General features: G+C 42.6%; 1 protein-coding gene across 1 annotated transcript in view; it reads right to left on the bottom strand.

Moving 5' to 3' along the window:
• kcnk10a (potassium channel, subfamily K, member 10a) overlaps positions 1-14,707 on the bottom strand; it is a gene marked incomplete at both ends in the record, with an annotated part of 28,070 nt that extends 13,363 nt beyond the window's left edge. Inside the window, 3 exons of the mRNA XM_079255992.1 lie at positions 1,127-1,244; positions 12,908-13,293; positions 14,653-14,707. Coding sequence (XP_079112118.1) covers positions 1,127-1,244; positions 12,908-13,293; positions 14,653-14,707 — 559 coding nt within the window. The remainder of the gene's footprint in view (positions 1-1,126; positions 1,245-12,907; positions 13,294-14,652) is intronic.
• Between the last annotated feature and the right edge of the window lie 6,081 nt (positions 14,708-20,788).

Below are 20,788 nucleotides of genomic sequence, written 5' to 3'. Positions count from 1 at the left end.
GTGCACTTGCGTGTCGTTAAAATGTGTGTGTGCTTATCTGGCTGCCGGTAAGTTAGGTGTGGTGTGTATGTGTGAGTTTGGCAGGGAAATATGATGCAGCGTCAACATTACTTCATTTTTTACATCTCTAACTCCGGATTTAAAAAAAAAAAAAAAAAAGTACATTCATAGTTTAAAATTGTCAACATGCTATCTGACTTTACAGCAAGGTTAGCAGACATTAAAATGACGACTTTACCATTCAGAGACAGTTTGTTGTAAACGTGCTCCTTCCACCATCTTGGTATCTTCTTTCTCGTGTTCAGAGCCAGGTTCAAACATAAATGGTTGAATTCAGAAAGCTGCTGCTGACAGTTAGCTGCTATCACTAGCTGCTGTTTTTAGCATCAGATGTACTGGCCCCGCCCCCTCCTTCCGGCGCTGGACTTCCAGTGATCAATCAGCGCGCATCTCATATTTAAACAAACATCTGTGTTTATCAAAATTGCACATGAAATCTCATGAGAAAAGTTTTGTTTTGAATAAAGGGTCAGAAAAAGCACTTTTTTTTCTTTCTTTTATTTTTTTAAAACAATTTTTTTGGTTTATTAAGTTTTTAAACACTTACAGTACAGTGGAGACATGAAAAGACCAGGTTATGACGCCTTTCAGGCTTTTCCAGAGGAAAGAGCGAGAGTACCCTCTTGTGACCAGAGTGTGAAACAGCACATTAGTAGCTGCAGCAGTATTTGGTTTACAAATATCTATTTTTTCATTTTTCTTAAAGCATTCTGTGTTAGACAGAATGACATAAACAACAGATTTGCAAGGCAGATTTTTTTTCCAATACAAGGAAGGTACTGAACCAAAACATCTAAATTGTAGAAAATCCTAATTTATTTGTCCTCTTAAAAATGAAAAGCTTCTGTATGCTTGTTTAAGTGGCCTTTAATTCCAGTCCTTAGGCCCCCCTGCCCTGTATGTATTAGACATGTTCCTCCTCCAAAGCACCTTCCTTTATTTCATTCAGGTGTGTTAAGGTAGGGTTTCCTATAAAACATGCAGGGCAGGGAGTCCTGAGGACTGGAATTGAGAAACACTGCCTCAGCTGGATTATGTGAGTTTTTGTGTAAAACAGTCATATTACCTATTGTTGTGATGACAGTTCCAGCAAAGAAAAATGCACTACCCAGGTCCCAGTGGCTGAAGTTGTAGGAAGTGTCACCAACAGGATTCACTCCAGCATTCACTGCTTCCACGGAGCGCTGGGAAGATGAGCACAAGAAAAGTATACACAACTGAGATGTTTAACCAGGTCATTTTGTTAACGCCTTCAGAGGGTTCAATCAATGAGCTTGTCACTAGATTCAATGCTAAAATGTCAGATTTTATGGCTGCTATTGCTCCCACAAAGGGGAAGGTTGTCTCTGGAAGGGAAAAGTCTCCATGGACAAATTCCACACTGGTAAAAAAGGAAAGCTTAACGCAGATGGAGAAAAACAAGTCTACAGGTTACTTAGGAAATGGATAAAGAGAAACCACTCTTATAATTTACAACTGAAGAATGGAACAGAGTCTTATTTCTCTGACATAATTACCAGAAGCTCTTATAATGCTTGGACCTTATTCACTGCAGTCGACAGGCTGACAAACCCTCCTGTGTTGGTAGTGCCTGAACTTTGTTCCACCAAGGCCTGCAATGACTTAGCCAAATTCTCCACCAACAAAATCTAGAATAATAGACAAGCAGTTGGTTTATCATCACCAGGTTCAGGAAATATACTGTTGTCCACTGAAAACCAGTTTAAACATCATGACACAGTTTTATCCCATTAATAGCAAAGATCTGGAGGACGTCTTGTGTCAGCTGATATCCTCTAGCTGTTTGGAAATCCTGGCCACAGGTTTTTTCAAAAGTGTCTCAAAGATCATGGCGCCAGATCTGTAACAGATTGTAAACTTGTCGCTAAGTTCTGGCGTCTTCCCAGAGTCACTGAAAGTAGCTGTCATCAAGCCTCTGCTAAAAAGGGACAATCTAGACAAGATGCAAATGAACAACTACAGGCTAACCCTCAAATCTTCCATTTTTGAGTAAGATTGTTAAAAAAAAAAGCCATTTTTCATCAGCCAAATGACTTTTTTTTTTTTTTTAAACAAAACAGCTATAATCAATCAATCAATCAATAAAAAAAGCTTTATTTCTTGAGCACTTTTCATGCCATGGGCAACACAAAGTATGTGTATATATTATATATATATATATATATATATATATATATATATATATATATATATATATATATATATATATATATATATATATATATATATATATATATATATATATATATATATATATATATATATATATATATATATATATATATATATATATATATATACACACAACCGGATTCCAAAAAAGTTGGGACACTTTAGAAATTGTGAATAAAAACTGAATGCAATGATGTGGAGGTGCCAACTTCTAATATTTTATTCAGAATACAACATAAATCACAGGTCAATAGTTTAAACTGAGAAATTGTATGATATTAAGGAAAAATATGCTCATTCAAAATTTCATGGTGTCAACAAATCCCAAAAAAGTTGGGACAAGGCCATTTTCACCACTGTGTGACACCCCCCCTTCTTCTTACAACACTCAACAGACGTCTGGGCATTGAGGAGACCAGCTTCTCAAGTGTAGACATAGGAATGTTCTCCCATTCTTGTCTAATACAGGCCTCTTAAGTGTTCAATCGTCTTGGGTCTTCTTTGTCTGACCTTCCTCTTAATGATGCGCCAAATGTTTTCTATAGATGAAAGATCTGGACTGTTGGCTGGCCAGGTCAGTACCCGAATCCTTCTCCCACGCAGCCATGATGTTGTGATTGATGCAGAATGTGGTCTGGCATTATCTTGTTGAAAAATGCAGGGTCTTCCATGAAAGAGACGACGTTTGGATGGGAGCATATGTTGCTCTAGAACCTGAATATATTTTTCTGCATTGATGGTGCCTTTCCAGATGTGCAAGCTGCCCATGCCACACGCATTCATGCAACCCCATACCATCAGAGATGCAGGCTTCTGAACAGAGCATTGATAGCAACTTGGGTTGTCACTGTCCTCTTTGGTCCTGATGACCTGGCGCCCCAGATTTCCAAAAAGAACCTCAAAACGTGATTCGTCTGACCACAGAACAGTCTTCCATTTTGCCACACTCCATTTTAAATGACTCCTGGCCCAGTGTAAACGTCTTCGCTTGTGGATCTTTGTTAGAAATGGCTTCTTCTTTGCAGAATAGAGTTTCAGCTGGCAACGGCGGATGGCACGGTGGATTGTGTTCACTGACAATGGTTTCTGGAAGTACTCCTGAGCCCATGCTGTGATTTCCTTCACAGTAGCACTCCTGTTTTTGATGCAGTGTCGTTTAAGGGCCCGGAGATCACGGGCATTCAGTATGGTTCTCCGGCCTTGACCTTTACGCACAGAGATTTTTCCAGATTCTCTGAATCTTCTGATGATATTATTCACAGTTGATGATGACAACTGCAAACTCTTTGCAATTTTTCGCTGGGTAACACCTCTCTGATACTGTTCCACTATCTTTTTACGCAACATTGTGGGAGTTGGTGATCCTCTACCCATCTTGGCTTCTGAGGGACACTGCCAATCTGAGAAGCACTTTTTATACCCAATCATATTGCCAATTGACCTGATTAGTGCTGATTGGTCTTCCAGGTGTTTGCTGTATGCTCAAATGACTTTTTTGGGATTTGTTGACACCATGAAATTTTGAATGAGCATATTTTTCCTTAATATCATACAATTTCTCAGTTTAAACTATTGACCTGTGATTTATGTTGTATTCTGAATAAAATATTAGAAGTTGGCACCTCCACATCATTGCACTCAGTTTTTATTCACAATTTCTAAAGTGTCCCAACTTTTTTGGAATCCGGTTTGTATATATATATATATATATATATATATATATATATATATATATATATATATATATATATATCAACTGTCACTGTAAACATGGCACTTTTAAATATACATTCCCTTTTTAACAAGTCTTTTATGATCAATAACCTGCTTTTAGATAATAAGGCTGATTGTTTATTTTTAACTGAAACATGGCTGGGTACAGATGCACCAGTTGTTCTTACTGAGGCCTCACCACCAAATTCGAATTTTTTTATTCTCTTTTAGAAGTAACAAGAAAGGTGGTGGTATTGCATCAATAACAAATAGTGTCCTAAATAATAGACAAATACTTTTAGATCAATACACCACCTTTAAGCATCATGCTTTTGTTTTTAACAGTCCCGCAATTCTCTGCATCCCTGTTTACGGACCACCCAAACATGATGCTGCTTTTATCAGTGAATTTTCCCAGGTTGTATCAGTAATACATGCCATTTATAATTGTATCATCATATCTGGTGATTTTAACATACACATGGACAATCCCTCTGATTCAATGACAAAACAGTTTTTAAGTTTATTAGATTGTTTTAACTTTACACAACATAGTAAACAGCCAACTCACAACCGAGGACATACATTGGATTTAATTATTAGTTACGGCTTGTCAGTTAGTGTGTCCTCTATTGTGGATTTAGCCATATCGGACCACTACTGTGTGTTTTTTAATGTCACCAGTTTTAACCAGCAGGGGGCCCCAGTGAGAACTGTGAGGAAACGATATATTACTTCTGAAGTGGCTGAGAATTTTATTGAAATTTTAAACCAAACACCTTCTGAGATCTTACCTGCTTCCTGCGATTCAGTTGTTAATCAGTTTAATAATAGATTCAAAACAGCAATTGATACAGCAGCTCCACTTGTATTAAAAACCGTAAAAACCTAATTGAAGCCACCGTGGAGAAATGAAGAAACAAAAGAGCTGAAACAAAACTGCAGGAGAGCAGAAAGACGATGGAGAAAAACTAAACTTGTGTGTTCACCTAAGAATCTATAATAACACAATAAAACAGGCAAGAACTGATCACGTTTCAAAATTCAGAACTATCAACAAAAGTAATCCAAAGTTCCTTTTTAAAACCATTGATATTTTAATAAACACTGGTTTTAATAAGTCCTCCATGCAACCAACACAAACAGCATGTGAGGACTTTGCAGACCACTTCAGAAGTAAGATCAATGCTATCAGATTTGGTCTTTTATCTTAATGCAGTGTTGATTTTAACAGATCTGAAGCATTGTTTGTACCCGAGGAGAAGCTGGAGAGTTTTGTCCTGGTTGAAACGAAGTTGCTTGGTCGAGTTTTCTCCCAGCTGAACCCAACAACTTGCCTTTTAGACCCCATTCCCACATCACTGTTCAAGACATTTTATGGCTTCTTTGAGTCCGAGTTTTTACTTATAATAAATTCCTCTCTTCAGACGGGTGTCTTCCCCACCGCCTTTAAAACAGCGGTGGTGAAGCCCCTTCTGAAGAAGAGTAATCTGGATCCCAACATTCTTGATAACTACAGACCTGTATCCAACTTGCCGTTTCTTAGTAAAATGATAGAAAAAGTTGTTTTTATTCAGCTAAATTAGTTTTTAAACAGAAATAATATCTTAGAAAATTGTCAGTCTGGTTTTAACACAAACCACAGTACTGAGACGGCCCTTTTAAAAATTGTGAACGATCTTAGATGCAATCTGGATGCACAATAACTTTCTGTCCTGGTGCTGCTGGATCTCAGTGCCACTTTCAATACAGTAGATCCACCAGATTTTATTAAACAGACTCAGATGTATGGTGGGCCTCTCAGGTACTGTTTTAAAATGGTTTTACTCCTATCTCACAGATCGACAGTTTTTTGTAAGTACGTATACATGCTCATCAAGAACCTCCATCCATCCATCCATCTTCTGCCGCTTATCCGGAGTCGGGTCGCGGGGGCAGCAGCCTAAGCAGGGAAGCCCAGACTTCCCTCTCCCCAGCCACATTTGCCAACTCTGCGGGGGGGATCCCGAGGCGTTCCCAGGCCAGCCGAGAGATATAATCCCTCCAGGACTTCCCCGGGGTCTCCTCCCAGAGGGACGTGCCTGGAACACCTCACCAGGGAGGTCCAGGAAGCATCCTGACCAGATGCCCGAGCCACCTCAACTGGTTCCTCTCGATGCGGAGGAGCAGCGGCTCTACTCTGAGCCCCTCCCGGATGACCGAGCTCCTCACCCTATCTCTAAGGGAGAGCCCGGCCACCCTGCGGACGAAACTCATTTCAGCCGCCTGTATACGAGATCTCCTTCTTTTGGTCACGACCCACAGCTCATGACCATAGGTGAGGATAGGAACGTAGATCGACTGGTAAATGGAGAGCTTCGCCTTCTGGCTCAGCTCCTTCTTTACCATGACAGACCGGTGCAGAGTCCGCATTACTGCAGACGCCGCACCGATCCGTCTGTCCATCTCGCGCTCCATCCTTCCCTCACTCGTGAACAAGACCCCGAGATATTTAAACTCCTCCACTTGAGGCAGGACCTGACTCCCGACCCGGAGAGGGAAATACACCCTATTCCGGCTGAGGACCATGGTCTCAGATTTGGAGGTGCTGATTCTCATCCCAGCCGCTTCACACTCGGCCGCGAATCGCTCAAGCGAGAGCTGGAGATCATGACCAGAGGAAGCCAACAGGACTGTCAGGCGGACCCTCCTCTCCAGGACCCCTGAATAGACCTTACCAGGGAGGCTGAGGAGTGTGATTCCCCTGTAATTGGAACACACCCTCCGGTCCCCCTTCTTAAAAAGGGGGACCACCATCCCAGTCTGCCAATCCAGCGGTACTGCCCCTGATGTCCATGCAATGCTGCAGAGGCGTGTCAGCCAGGACAGCCCCACAGCATCCAGAGCCTTAAGGAACTCCGGGCGGATCTCATCCACCCCCGGGGCCTTGCCGCCAAGGAGCTTTTTGACCACCTCAGCGACTTCAGCCCCAGAGATAGGAGAGTCCACCCCTGAGTCCACCAGCTCTGCTTCCTCATCGGAAGACGTGTTGGTAGGATTGAGGAGGTCTTCGAAGTATTCCTTCCACCGACCCACAACGTCCCGAGTTGAGGTCAGCAGCTCCCCACCTCCCCTGTACACAGTATTGATGGAGCACTGCTTCCCCCTCCTGAGCCGCCGGATGGTGGACCAGAATCGCCTCGAAGCCGTCCGGAAGTCTTTCTCCATGGCCTCGCCAAACTCCTCCCATGTCCGAGTTTTTGCCTCGGCAACAGCCGAAGCCGCATGCCGCTTAGTCCGCCGGTACCCATCAGCTGCCTCCAGAGTCCCACAGGCCAAGATGGCCCGATAGGACTCCTTCTTCAGCTTGACGGCATCCGTCACTGCTGGTGTCCACCAACGAGTCCTGGGATTACCGCCACGACAGGCACCAACGACCTTACAGCCACAGCTCCGGCTGGCCGCCTCAGCAATAGAGGCACAGAACACAGCCCATTCGGACTCAATGTCCCCCGCCTCACTCGGGACATGGTTGAAGCTCTGCTGAAGGTGGGAGTTGAAGCTCGCTCTGACGGGGGACTCAGCCAGACGTTCCCAGCAGACCCTCACAACACGTTTGGGCCTGCCAGATCTGACCGGCTTCCTCCCCCACCATCTGAGCCAACTCACCACCAGGTGGTGATCAGTTGAAGCTCCGCCCCCCTCTTCACCCGAGTGTCCAAGGCATGTGGCCGCAGGTCCGACGATACGACTACAAAATCGATCATGGAACTGCAGCCCAGGGAATCCTGATGCCAGGTGTACATATGGACACTCTTATGTTGGAACATGGTGTTCGTTATAGACAATCCATGACGAGCACAGAAGTCCAATAACAAAACACCATTTGGGTTCGGGGGGGGGGGGGGGGGGGGGGGACCATGCCTCCCAATCACTCCCCTCCAGGTCTCACTGTCATTGCCCACGTGAGCATTGAAGTCCCCCAGCAGAACAATGGAGTCCCCAGAAGGAGCACCCTCCAGCACTCCCTCCAAGGACTCCAGAAAGGGTGGGTACTCTGAACTGCTGTTCGGTGCATAAGCACAGACAACAGTCAGGACCCGTCCCCCCACCCGGAGGCGGAGGGAAACTACCCTTTCATCCACCGGGGTAAACTCCAACGTGCAGGCACCAAGCTGGGGGCTGATGAGAATGCCCACACCTGCTCGGCGCCTCTCACCATGAGCAACTCCAGAGTGGAAGAAGGTCCAGCCCCTCTCGAGGGTTCTGGTTCCAGAGCCCAAGCCATGCGTCGAGGTGAGTCCAACTATATCTAGCCGGAACCGCTTAACCTCGCGCACAAGCTCAGGCTCCTTCCCCACCAGAGAGGTGACGTTCCACGTCCCTAGAGCCAGCTTCTGCAGCCGGGGATTGGACCGCCAGGGTCCCCGCCCCTTGCTGCCGCCCAGCTCACACTGCACCCCTGGGCTCACACGGGCCCCATGGGCGAAGGCCCGGCCACCAGACGCTCGCTCTCGTACCCCACCTCCAGGCCTGGCTCCAGAGGGGGGTCCCGGTAAGTCGGGCAAGGGAACATTCATGCCCAGGTTGGTCGTCATCGTAGAGGTCGATGAGCCGTGCTTGGTCTGGTCCCTCCCCTAGACACCTGTTTGCTATGGGTGACCCTACCAGGGGCATAAAGCCCCCGACAACATAGCTGCCAGGATCTTCGGGACGCACAAACCCCTCCACCACGATAAGGTGACGGCTCAGGGAGCCTATGAAATAAAATGTGGGGTTCCCCAAGGATCAATTTTAGGCCTAATACTTTTTAACCTGTACATGTTGCCACTTGGGGACATCACCAGGAGACACGGCATTGATTTCCACAGCTATGCTGATGATACACAGCTTTACATCGCCGTGTCTCCTGATGACTTAGAGCCACTTAATGTTCTTTTAAACTATTATTCAGATACAAAGTCATGGATGGCAGCAAACTTTTTACAGCTCAACCAGGACAAAACAGAAGTTTTAATTATCGGTCCTGAAGGCAAGAGAGAGATCATTTTATCAAAATTACAACATTTTAATCCTTCCCAGTGTGTGAGAAATTTGGGTGTTCTTCTTGACTCTGAGCTGGATTTTATTCCACACATAAAAAATGTAACAAAACCAGGTTTTTTATCATCTAAAAAATATTGCCAGAGTCCGCCCATTTCTCTCTCTTGCCAGCACAGAGGTGCTGATGCTTTTATTTCCAGTAGATTAGATTACTGTAATGCCCTGCTCTCTGGTCTTCCTAAAAAGTCTCTTTCCAGCCTACAACATGTTGCACCAGTTTTAGAATCGCTGCATCGGCTTCCTGTGTGCTTCAGGATTGATTTTAAGATTCTTTTACTTGTTTATAAATGTCTTAATGGTCTTGGGTCTTCTTTTTAATTATGAGCCTTCACGGACCGTGAGGTCCTCTTGTACTGGCCTTTTAGTGGTTGTTTTGCAGACATTGTATTCACAACATGGGAATTGAACGTGTAACTTCTTTATGTAATTATAACTTAATAAAGGCTTTTTAACAGAAATTAGTCCAAGAACAGTAATGTAAACTATAAACTCCTCTTTTTCTACTCTGTAGCGGGTAAGTGCCCTCGTGTGTTCTGGTGTCCCTGGTTGAAACAATTTAGCACTGTGCAGAAAAGTAAAAGAAATGCTCCAACATATAGAAGATTGTCACTGAAAGAAAACAGCCACAGTGGTTTTATGCATTCATATATCAAACCAGCAGTTCAGCAAATGCTAGCCTCTTGTGCTAACTGTAGCAAACTTTCACAGAGCAGAACATACCATCGTAAAATAAAACGCCGTAATTTCAGTCTTGTTATTAAACCGTATTTTAATGCTGAAAATACTTAAATGTGTAAACCTCTTTTTCAGCATTGGTAGACATGTTTCTGGTGAACGCGCTGTACAGGAACTGGTAATTAGCAGCCGTACGCTTCTACCCCTTCTTCATGAAGTGTGGTCCTGGAAAATCTTCACTTTAAGGGGTGTGTAGCCCTCCCCCTCCCCCCTTAGCCTTGTCCAAAGGAGAATTGGGATAGCCCTTCCCCCCACATGATTGCACAATACAGAGGGATAGGGCTAAGCGGAAGGGGGAGAATTAAGAATCACCCTTAGCCTTAACACCAAAATAGTTTGGTAACTCATCCTATCAAAGTAATAATAATATTATTAATAATAATAATAATAATAATAATAATAATAATAATAATAATAATAAATAGTATTTATTTTGCACTTTTCCACTGACGACACTTAGTTTACAAAAGACCGATAAGCAGGATGCCTGCAGTTTTTCACCTTTTGCTCTACTTTGCTTCTTTTATTTCAACTTCTGGGAATTAGAAACTGAAAACAAAACCTTTATCCACATTATGACATTAAACTTTTCTGAGCAGACAGCAGACAATGATGAGAGCTGCTTAGTTTTCAGTGCTAACAGAATAATAACCTGCAAGACTTTGTTGGGTAGATTTGTTGTTGTTCTTTTGCTGCACTATGTTCTTCTTACTTTCTGCATGGGAAAAGCTAAATCGCTTAAAAGCTTAAATAAATTCTACAAATAGAATAACTTTTTAAGCCAGCGCTCATTTTCTAGTCCAGGGGTCGGCAACCTGCGGCTCTGGAGCCACATGCGGCTCTTTAGCGCCACCCAAGTGGCTCCCTGGAGCTTTTTCAAAAATGTTTAAAAAATTGGAAAAGATGGGGGAGGGAAATATATTTTTGTTTTGATATGGTTCTGTAGGAGAACAAACATGACACACACATTCTTAACATTTTCCAGCGCTGTAAAAATGTGTAGAATAAATATCAAATTTTAACATTTCTGTCAAGGAAGATTTGCGTCATAGCCTGCGACACACGTAGCCTATCTGTCAGCAGGGCGGGATGCCAGGCAGGTGGCGTTGTAAACAATCCGAGGCTGTGTGATGGGACATGGATCCCAAAGGGAAAAAGAGAAAAATAACGAGAGGATTCAACGTTTCTGGGACCGAATCATTTGCATTCATTGCCAATGCGGAAGGATTGCCTGAATGTTTGCTCTGTAGCGAGAGGTTGTCAAATAACAAAAAGAGTCATGTGGAAAGACATTTCCAGGGAAAGCATGTGCGATTGCATTACTTCTGGAGAAATTCGAGAAGGGCAAAAATAGATTTAGGTGGATTGCATCTCCAAACTCCACTACTGCTGTAGTTTAGTTGCAACCCGGGAGATAATAAAACGTAGAAAACTGTTCACAGATGGTGACTACATGAAGGAGTCAGTCATCAACATATCAGAACACCTATTCCCAGACTTCAAAAACAAAACCGAGATCATACAGAAAATCAAAGACATGCCCCTCTCCGCTAAGACAGTGAAGGAAAGGACCATTAAAATGGCGGCAACATCACCGATCAGCAAATCAAGGACATTAATTCAGCACAAGTTACATCTTACATGTTGAGAAGCCGACCAGTGATGTCCGACAACAGAAGTCACATTAAACGGGTAAGAACATCATCCTTCATAGACACAGACTGAGTAACAAAGTGGATGTTTTTATAAAATGATTTCTGATTATTGTCAGTATATATGTGGAATGACACTTGGTAATGGTGCTCAGGTCGGAGGATAGCTGCGTTGGTTGCGTGTCTAAAGACAAGAGGATGCTGCTGCGTTTAACCCTTGCTTGGCATTTGCACAGAAATCAAACTATTAATTTGATTTGATATACTTTACATTTTTTTAAAAGTCTGCTGGTTTATTTTTTTATAAATGCAGGCTGAGTTTTATTGCGCTCTGTTTGCCCAGATAAGGGGCGCGTTATGCACATTCAATTTGTTATTTTTTAATCCTCAAAATAAAAATGACATTAAAAATCAGATTTCTTTATTGCATTTTTTCAATTTAATCAAAGCAACAAAACACAATTCATTAATATTGTAATGAAGTTAAACATGAGTACAACAGAGTCGTCACGTGGTGCGACATTCTCTACCGGATGCGCTGCAGGGAAAATAAATATTTTATCATTAAGGCTCATTATGTATTTGTAGCCAACTTAGTCATTTTGATAGTCGGCTGATATAGCTAATATACATACATAAAGCATGTGTTGCCTTCATGATAAGGCTTATGTAAGACTTTTCATTTTTTGAGGCTCCAGACATATTTGTTTTTTGTGGTTTTTTTGGTCCAGTATGACTCTTTCAACATTTTGGATTGTTGACCCCTGGTCTAGTCATTCTGGAGCTACCAAGTTTCCATGGATACCAGATTTAAATCCAGATCAGAACAAAACTGCATGTAAACATTCCTACTGGAAGGTTCTGGTCCAATGAGACGGTGCTGAATAATGTCACACAGTGATGTTTATTAACATTATAAAGCGCTTTGTTCTGCTGCTACAGTCAGACATCCTGCAGGATAAGAACATCATTTTTAGGTTTAATCAGGTCTCTGATATCAGCAGGAAAAGTGCCAGAAAACAGTTTTAATGTTTTGATTATTTTATAATGTTGTTTAATTATTCAGAAAGAGAGTAAGATTCATATCCTGAGGTTTTGGGATGCAAAAACAGCAGAAGTGTCGAGGTTTAGCCTCAACTGAGCTCATAAATGAGAAAAACTGATGAAACAACCTGTTGAAGTAACTGAGTAAAGTAATCTACTTTTTATGTACATTTTTCCAACCGACATTTTTATCTGACATATATGACTATTTCTGCACATTAGCATCATGACTCAGATTAAAGTACAAATGTGTATGAATAAAAGCTTTAAGGACTGTAAAGTGAAAAAGAACAATTAGCAGCTCTGCGGGAGCTGCATGTAGCATCCACACCTTGCTTCATGGTGCCTGACAGACTGAATAAATGTTGGATTTGAGTGACATCAGATCAATGTGAAGATTTAAGAAAAGCATGAAGATGACCTCCTACCTTAATGATGGCCTCCAGCTCATCCCGAGACACACACTGATGTTTTTGCAGAAAAGCTGCTTTCTCTGCTGTAATGGTGATCTTCTGGTTATTTTCAAACGGTTGCTCCAGAGCCTGAAACATCAGTCCACCTCCAATCAGGTAGGCCACCACGACCACAAACACAGCCAAAACGGTCTTCAGCTTCATCATGGTGAATGGGGTTGAGCCATCAGCCACCACCTCCATACTGGCCACCATGCTGGTGGGGCGAGAGGAGACTGAGAGCCGCGGCAAAGCGCAGCCCATTGGGTTCTGCATGGTGGCCACGCTGGCGTGCACCAGGCTGGACTGAAGCATGCCTGGCTGGACCTTTTTTGGAGGAACCAGGTTGGTCTGAACTGCCACTGAAACCAGAAACAGAAGAAGAGCTGAAATATCTACTTCTCATCTAAACTGTAACAGGTCAGTTGACTGCTAACATATTAGTTTATTGAAATGCAGCTTTATTTCCATTTTTTTCCCCTTCATATTCAGGTCACGTTTCCGCAGGAAGATCTCCCACAGTTCCCAATAATCATACACAAATAATGTAATTTCTCAAAAAAATATATTCTTTGAAGTTTTGTGCAGCATTTAATCAAAAATTGGAATGGTGGATGACAGTTGATTGACAGAGAGTTGATGCTCCGTACACCTCGGGTGACTGACAGGTACCTGGAAGAGGAAGACACTGTTCTGGACCTGGATCATCAGTATCACTACACCATTTTAAAGTCAATTTTAACTATTCATCTTGAAAGATTTGGCAGCACATTTCTGGCAGAGTTTGTCCTTGTGCATGTACAACTGCTAATGTTGTGTTAGCATAACGCTACGTAGCAGTGCTAATCTAGTTACAGATTTAAAGCGGGGAAACCATGTCGTATTTAATTCTTCATAAGTGGATTTAGGCACTACACATTATCTCAGTTAATCAAGATTTTTTACAATGGAGCACATCCAAACCCAGTTCTGAGCTGTTAAAACAAAAATGTTCAGGGTGAAGATATTCAGAAAATCCATTTATGTGAAAATGATATACATTATCTGTGGCTTGTGTTACAGTATGTGCTGTTAACCCTGTAAGCGCCAAAGTTACAACAAGCACCAGTGAAAACCTGTTTCCACTGCTAAATGAGGGACGTGAACTGACCAGCAACAGTGGGCCGCTGTGAGGACTGCAGTCCTCAAGCTGAAACTCTGTTTCACATTTAGGAAGTTTTAGCATTCTTAGCATATTTTTGGAGTGTTTACAATAGTTGAACCTTTTGTTTTGGTGGGTTTTCCAGATGTCTGCAGAAAGAGCATGCATCTCTGCATAACCCTGCAGCTTTTCTGCAGAATTTCAAAAATGTCTGCTTCAGAAATCATCAGATTAACTGGGCAACACTGATGTCATATTAATAAAGACAGTATAAATCACCTGAACATGAAAGCAACAGGACATGAGACTGAAGGAATCCATGTGACATGCAGGATTTGAAGATGAGGTCATGTTTAAGCAGATATTTTCATATGGATTCGTTAAATGAGTGAATTTTCCCTGTAAATCATCTGTCTGTCTGGAGGAGTTGATGGCGAGGCTGAAGAGTGAACTTCCACATGCAGCATCTTCCTCAACCTCCTGATTCCTCCTCGCGCTGCAGGTCTCATCATCATCAGCCTGCAGCAGCGATGAGGAAGAACAGCAGCATGACAGAAAAACGAGCTGTTGTTGCTCTAACCTGGTGGAGGGTTCATGTTCTCCGGTTTTCTCGGGTTCTCGGTCGGAAATCTCATCTTGACTTTTGGCTCTTAAGAAATAATTAATGTCCGTAGTGTCAGAACCGCGCGAGGAAAAAGCGCATCATCCGCAGACTCTGCCGTGTTTTCGCTCCTTCCTCACGAGCGCACGCACGCACGCTGCATCACCCTCTGCATCAACGGAGGAGCCCAATAATCTAAAGAGCACGGCGCATGTTCTGTTCCAACACCTAACGTTGGGATGGGGCTTTGTGCGCGTGCATGTTAGTAAGACACAGGGTTTTTCATATGGAAACCTGTCCTTGCTACAGTGAGAAAAAAAAAATCTTAAACAATAACCTGATTAATATATTTATGAATCAGGAATTTGTTTTTATTATTCATCACACCATTGTCATGAGGTTGCATGATGCAGTATGCACATAGCTTTATCCCCTGTCTGTTTTTCTTCCTGTTCCTGTCATGATGTGGTTTCATTCAGTGCCTTAGTTTCTGGTTTCCTGTTTTATTTTGTAGTTTTTCCTGTTTAGTTCTCTTGGTTCTTGTTTAGCTTCATGGATTTTCTGTTGTTGTTCACCTGGGTTCATTTACTAGATTTGTTTCACCTGTTTCTTGTTTGGTTTTCCAGTGTATTTATATCCCTCTGTTTCAGTTTGTTGTTGGTTCATTTTGTTATTTCTGCCCTCATCTTCTTCTGGAATAAATCTATCTTCAACCTGCATCCTGTTTTCCCTCATCTCTGCATTTGGGTCCACACCTTCACCATCCCTCACCGTCATCCCGTAACAGTTCCTGGCTTCTGCTCATTCATTGCCACACCTGTTTGACTTGTAATCAGCTCCTTAGTTTGCTCCAAGTTTTCCTTTCTTCATTGCCTCTTTAGTGGGCGTGTGTTTGTCAGCTAGTCCAATCAGTTCTTTCACTTTTCTTTGCTTACCTCTGTTGCCCATTTTGCAGTTCATCCATTCATTTTCCAAACCGCTTACTCCAATTGGGGGCCAACTCATGTCTCAAGATGGCGGCTGACACTATTTTAGACCCCAGTACAGAAAATTTATTGCTCACTAAAGCTAACAAAATGATCACATACCTGCTTGAAGAAAATCATTGATTAATTGGTGATGGGAAAATGAGGCGTCATGAATCAGTGAGGCATCGCTGCCAAGTGTATCACACATTGGTTGGCGCTTCATCAAGGTGCTTCATTTGCTCTATGTCTCCATTGTGTGGACAAAAAAATGAACTACACACTGGTTGAGTTAAAGGGGTTCTGACACAGAGCTGTGAAATGTGCTTGTGTTACTTGTTGTTTGTGCTTTTGTGACTTTATATTTGTGCTTGTGTTACTTGATGTTTGTGCTTATGCAAAACTGAATAAAGATGTAATTTAAAAGTATCCATTTTTATTTAGAAATATTAATTTATCCAGTGTTTTGGGAGAAAGACGATTTCTTTTTTTTGTACAATAGTTCTCCAGCTTTAGAAAATACCCTTTCACAGGGCACAGACGAGGCAGGAGTGCACAGAAATGCCACAGCTAGTTTGTACAGATTTGGATATACAGCCTTCTGTTGCTCCCAATACGTCAGTGGGTCTGATTTCCTCAAGATGTTAGGTTCTGACAGGTAGGCTTGGACCTCCATTGTGGCACCTGCAGTCACATTCGTCGTTCTAGTCTGCTGACTAGTTGCATCAAAGCGATGCCACAATTTGCTTCCTACAAAAAAATGAATAAATAAACATTACTTATTAGCACAGTTGTACTGTATTAATTACCTTGCTCCACAGATTGAGTAGCTGATGTTGATGGAGTGGATGGAGATGGAGATGATGACTGATGATGCCTTATAATAGCAGCACACTCTGATATCAGTCTTGTCTCTGCATCCACTGCTTTATTTGGGCTAAAGAAACCAATTTTTTTAAACCTTGGGTCCAGAAGTGTTGACCAGTACATGATGCTCATTGACTGGATGTTATTTAGTTTGTCCCTCAGCTGTCTTCGAAGAAACTGGGCCATTTCTCTGCTCTCTGCTGTCTGGATCATCCCAATCTCCTCCTCTTCCAGGGAACAGTGGAGCATTGAAAGGAGTGGAATAACTTTTGACCCCGACACTCTCTTCTCCTCAGACAACTCAGTCGTTGCCTGATTGAAAGGCTCCAAAACTTTGAGGCAGTCTTTGATAATTGTAAAAGTATCTGCCGACAGCGGTTGAATGTCAGTTCGCAGTCCGGCCAAAGCTGCACCAACAGGTTCACGGAGATCATATAGCCGCTGGAACATTAAATAGGTGCTGTTCCAGCGAGTTTCCACCTCTTGAACAAGCTTCAACACAGGAAGGTTCATCTGAACTTGCATTTGTGACAGTCTTTCTTATAAAAAACAACAAACTTGTCAACACACACACACAAATAAAACAATTCACATGGTGCATGTAAAGGGCTTACTTTTGCAGTAGTGCTACTCTTGAAATATCCCACTATCCTTCTGCAGTTACTGCGGATAGCAGAAATCTCAAGAGAATTCTCCATTGCCTTTCTCACCATCAAATTTAGGGAATGTGCAACACATGTTGTGTGGCGCAAATGCAGCTCCCTTGCACAGGCACCCATGTTGGGTGCACCATCAGTCACAAGGCATGTGACCTTGTCCCCTATGCCCCATTCTGTCATAAGTGCCGTTTTGGTGCTTGCCAGGTTTACTGCAGAATGTGCTTCAGTAAAATGCTGCACTCCAAGAACCACAGACTGCAGACTGGTGCTTTCATCAATGAAATGGCATGTCACCGCCAAAAAAGATTCTGTGTTGATGGATGTCCACAAATCTGATGTAATGCTGACAGCCTGGGCTTTAGAAACCACAGCCTTGGCTTTCTCCTTGGTTTCTTGGTATCGTTTATCCACCATGGCTTTCAGAGTCTACAATGAAAGTATAATATGTTAAAAAGAAAATGAGAAAAATAAAAAAAATGCTTTGTGTACTTACCTTCCTTGTGGGTAGAACATAATTAGGGGCCAATGCTTCAAAAAGCTTTTTGAAGCCAGTGCCCTCCACAAAGGAAAAGGGTTGGGAATCTTCAATGACCATATTCACCAACAACTCCGCGATATCAGCATTCTTGTCTAAATGCATTACAATAATGTGTTATTATACAGTGAGATCACATTATTGTGTTTCCAAAAGGCATACCTGGGCCTGGATTTTCTTGAGTGGCCTCCACACTGACATGCAAAGACCGATAATGCCTTAGCATTGATGAGGTGTTGTTGTTATACACCAGCTCCCTGAGGCACAACAGACACTTCACCTGAAAAGAAAAAAAAAAGAGGGCTATAGATTTAGTAAAATGCAAACAGAATACAGCTGTTTTTAAACTTACATTTGTAGAATTTGTACATAACAAGGTAGTTACCTTATTCGGAGAAATCAAATCAAAATGTTCCCAGACAGGTGAAGTTTTTCTTTTTCTGGCTGCTGGTTCCATAGCAACAATTACACAGTTCAAAAACGTGATAATTGTATTGAAACAGCAACAAAGTGGACCCAATAACTCAAGATGAACGAGATGACACGGGCAATCCATTGCGTTTCAACCCCCCTTTTATTTCGAATGCCGCTCCAAAAGCGCGAGACACTTCCTGAACCTGTCACGTGACGCCGCATGCTCGGCGAGGCTTCACGATGCTTCACACGTCACTGCATACGTCAGCGACACACACGTCGACAAGCGCTTCGGCAAAGCGCTTCCGGAATTACTCGATACAAGCTTCGGAGCCCTGCTTCGTATTGACCATCACTACTGATTATACAAAGAGCCTAAATCCAAGGAGTCATTGTTGTCACAGTTTATAGACTTAGACTATAGATAATCAATCACAGAAGCTCTCTATGCTCACCGCACCGCTCCATGATACTGTCCTGCAGGAACCTTCTAGCTGTCCCCAACCATCCAGCTGCTCAACGCCACGAGCTGGTGTTAATCCAAAGATTCTGGTAATCCTTTGGTCAGCCCGAAGCCAGCTAGTAACTCAGCCACAATGTCCAGGGTGTAACAAAATGTCCAGCAGCCCCGGGATTTGGCCTGGAACTCTTGAATCGGTACGGCCTTCTATCCACTGAGGCCACTGCATCTCTGTGGCCACCAGGCCCATCGGCTTCGCGAACAGGTCCGAGAAGGTCTACTACTCATCCTGCCGCCACTGCCACATCTCATTCAACTGACACTGGTCCAAGAAGAATGACTGTTCAGCAGGCCACCACTTCTGCATCTCCTCCGCCTGATGATGATCTGAGACAGATGTCTGTGCACGGTGCAAATTAAAAACAAAAATTCAGATAACGGACCGAATTCGTGTATCATTCGTTCTTTCCATTTTAAAATTCCAGTCAAAAACAAAATCATTAAAACTTCACGAATTGTTTTGTTTTTGTTTTATTTTCATTCTAACACAAAAAAAGACCAAAACAATGCTTGGTAATTGATATATTAATTTAGACTCAGATTTAAAAGATACTAAATGAAAACGGTCCACAGAACTTAATTGGAATTTGATATTTATTTGTTGGGTTGACGTGCCCCAGAAATGGCTTGGTGTGCGGCAGTTTGGTTTATTCTACAGTGTAAGGTGGTAGGTTACTATGGCAGCTCTGGAACCACATACTGCTTTGATCCAGGAATTGTCCAACAGTGGTTTGACACATGCTGAAATTTCCCAGAAGTTGCAGAAGATGGGAATTCTGCAATGCTCTGAAATGAGTGTCAGAAGATTCTGTGTTCACCATGATCTCTAGAAAAAAAGACACGTCAGATACAAAGCTGGAGAACGCGTTGATTCAATCCATATATGAGGTGAGTTCTCAATCAGATTTCCAAAGAACATAGCATGTTGCTTTTTATAAAATTTAACACATAAGCAATAACAGTGTAATCTCGTTTTAGACGGGACCATCTAATGGCTGGAAGTTCATGACCAGCTATCTGTCGGCACAGGGGATACATACGGGAGAAAAGCCCTGGGTTTTGGGTTGGAGAAGCCCTCAGAGAGTTCCATCAGCCGTACCATGAATTCCAGCACAGGTAATGCTTTTGCTTTTAAAAGAGCAAATTAGGTCGAATATAAAGTGCATGTAGACATTTCTTACAAACGTGGGACTAAAGGAAAAAATTACAAATGGAGCAACAACATAAAATATGCTCTGCAATGGACTGGTGAGCTGTCCAGGGTGTACCCTGCCTGTCGCCCAAAGCCAGCTGGGATAGGCTCCAGCTTCCCCGCGACCCTGAATTGGATTAAGCGGTTCAGAAAATGAATGAATGAATGAATGAATGAATGAATGTACTGTTCAATTTCAACACTTTTCTGTCGTGCATAATACTTCAACTGCATATTTTCATTGAATCAGTCACATTCATTGGAGTTATGTAATTATCTTATTGCAGATCTGCTGTCATGACCCATGGCATGTGGGACCAACTTAGGGTTCATCACGACAAGGATGTCTGTCTTTTCATGCAGGAGAGGCTGTCAAGACACAGACACAACCTCAGCAGGCCACCTTATCTCCAAACCAAATCATCAAGGGTGAGGCCTGTGAGTGAAGAAATGCAGAGTTGCTGCTTCATGGGCTCTCACCTTCAGTGTCTGGCCCATAAAAATATCTAGAATAAAATCCTTCACCTATGTCAATAACCACCTGAAAAAGTCAAAACTGAACCACTGGTGCTTAAATTAGAGGCCTCTCCTATTTTGTCTTTAGCATGATTGCAAACGAAAGTTTCTTTTTTTTAAAGGAGCCATCACCCGGAAATTGCACTTTTTCGAGTTAAAACATGCGTATTACTTTTGGGCGGAAGTGTTAACATCCCCGGAAACCTTTCTTCTGAAGACGGCCGGGTTTTTCCGTCTGGGCGCTTTGTTGGCAGCAAAACTGTCCACAAGGCTGAAATCTCACAACCACGGTTTTTTTTTAAATTTTTTTAAATTTTCTCCCCGGGATTACAACATCCCGGGAGCTATTTGCATTAACCAGCCCCTTTTCCACGCCTAAATACACCTGCTGGGCCTGCCTCAGTTGCTATTAGCAACAAGCTGTGTGAAGATGTGCGAGCAGCGATC

This window comes from Telmatherina bonti (assembly GCF_933228915.1).
Source record: "Telmatherina bonti genome assembly, chromosome: 16".
Lineage (NCBI taxonomy): Eukaryota > Metazoa > Chordata > Actinopteri > Atheriniformes > Telmatherinidae > Telmatherina > Telmatherina bonti.
The sequence above is the reverse complement of the archived record's forward strand: the minus strand, read 5'-3'. Positions and strand labels throughout refer to the sequence as shown.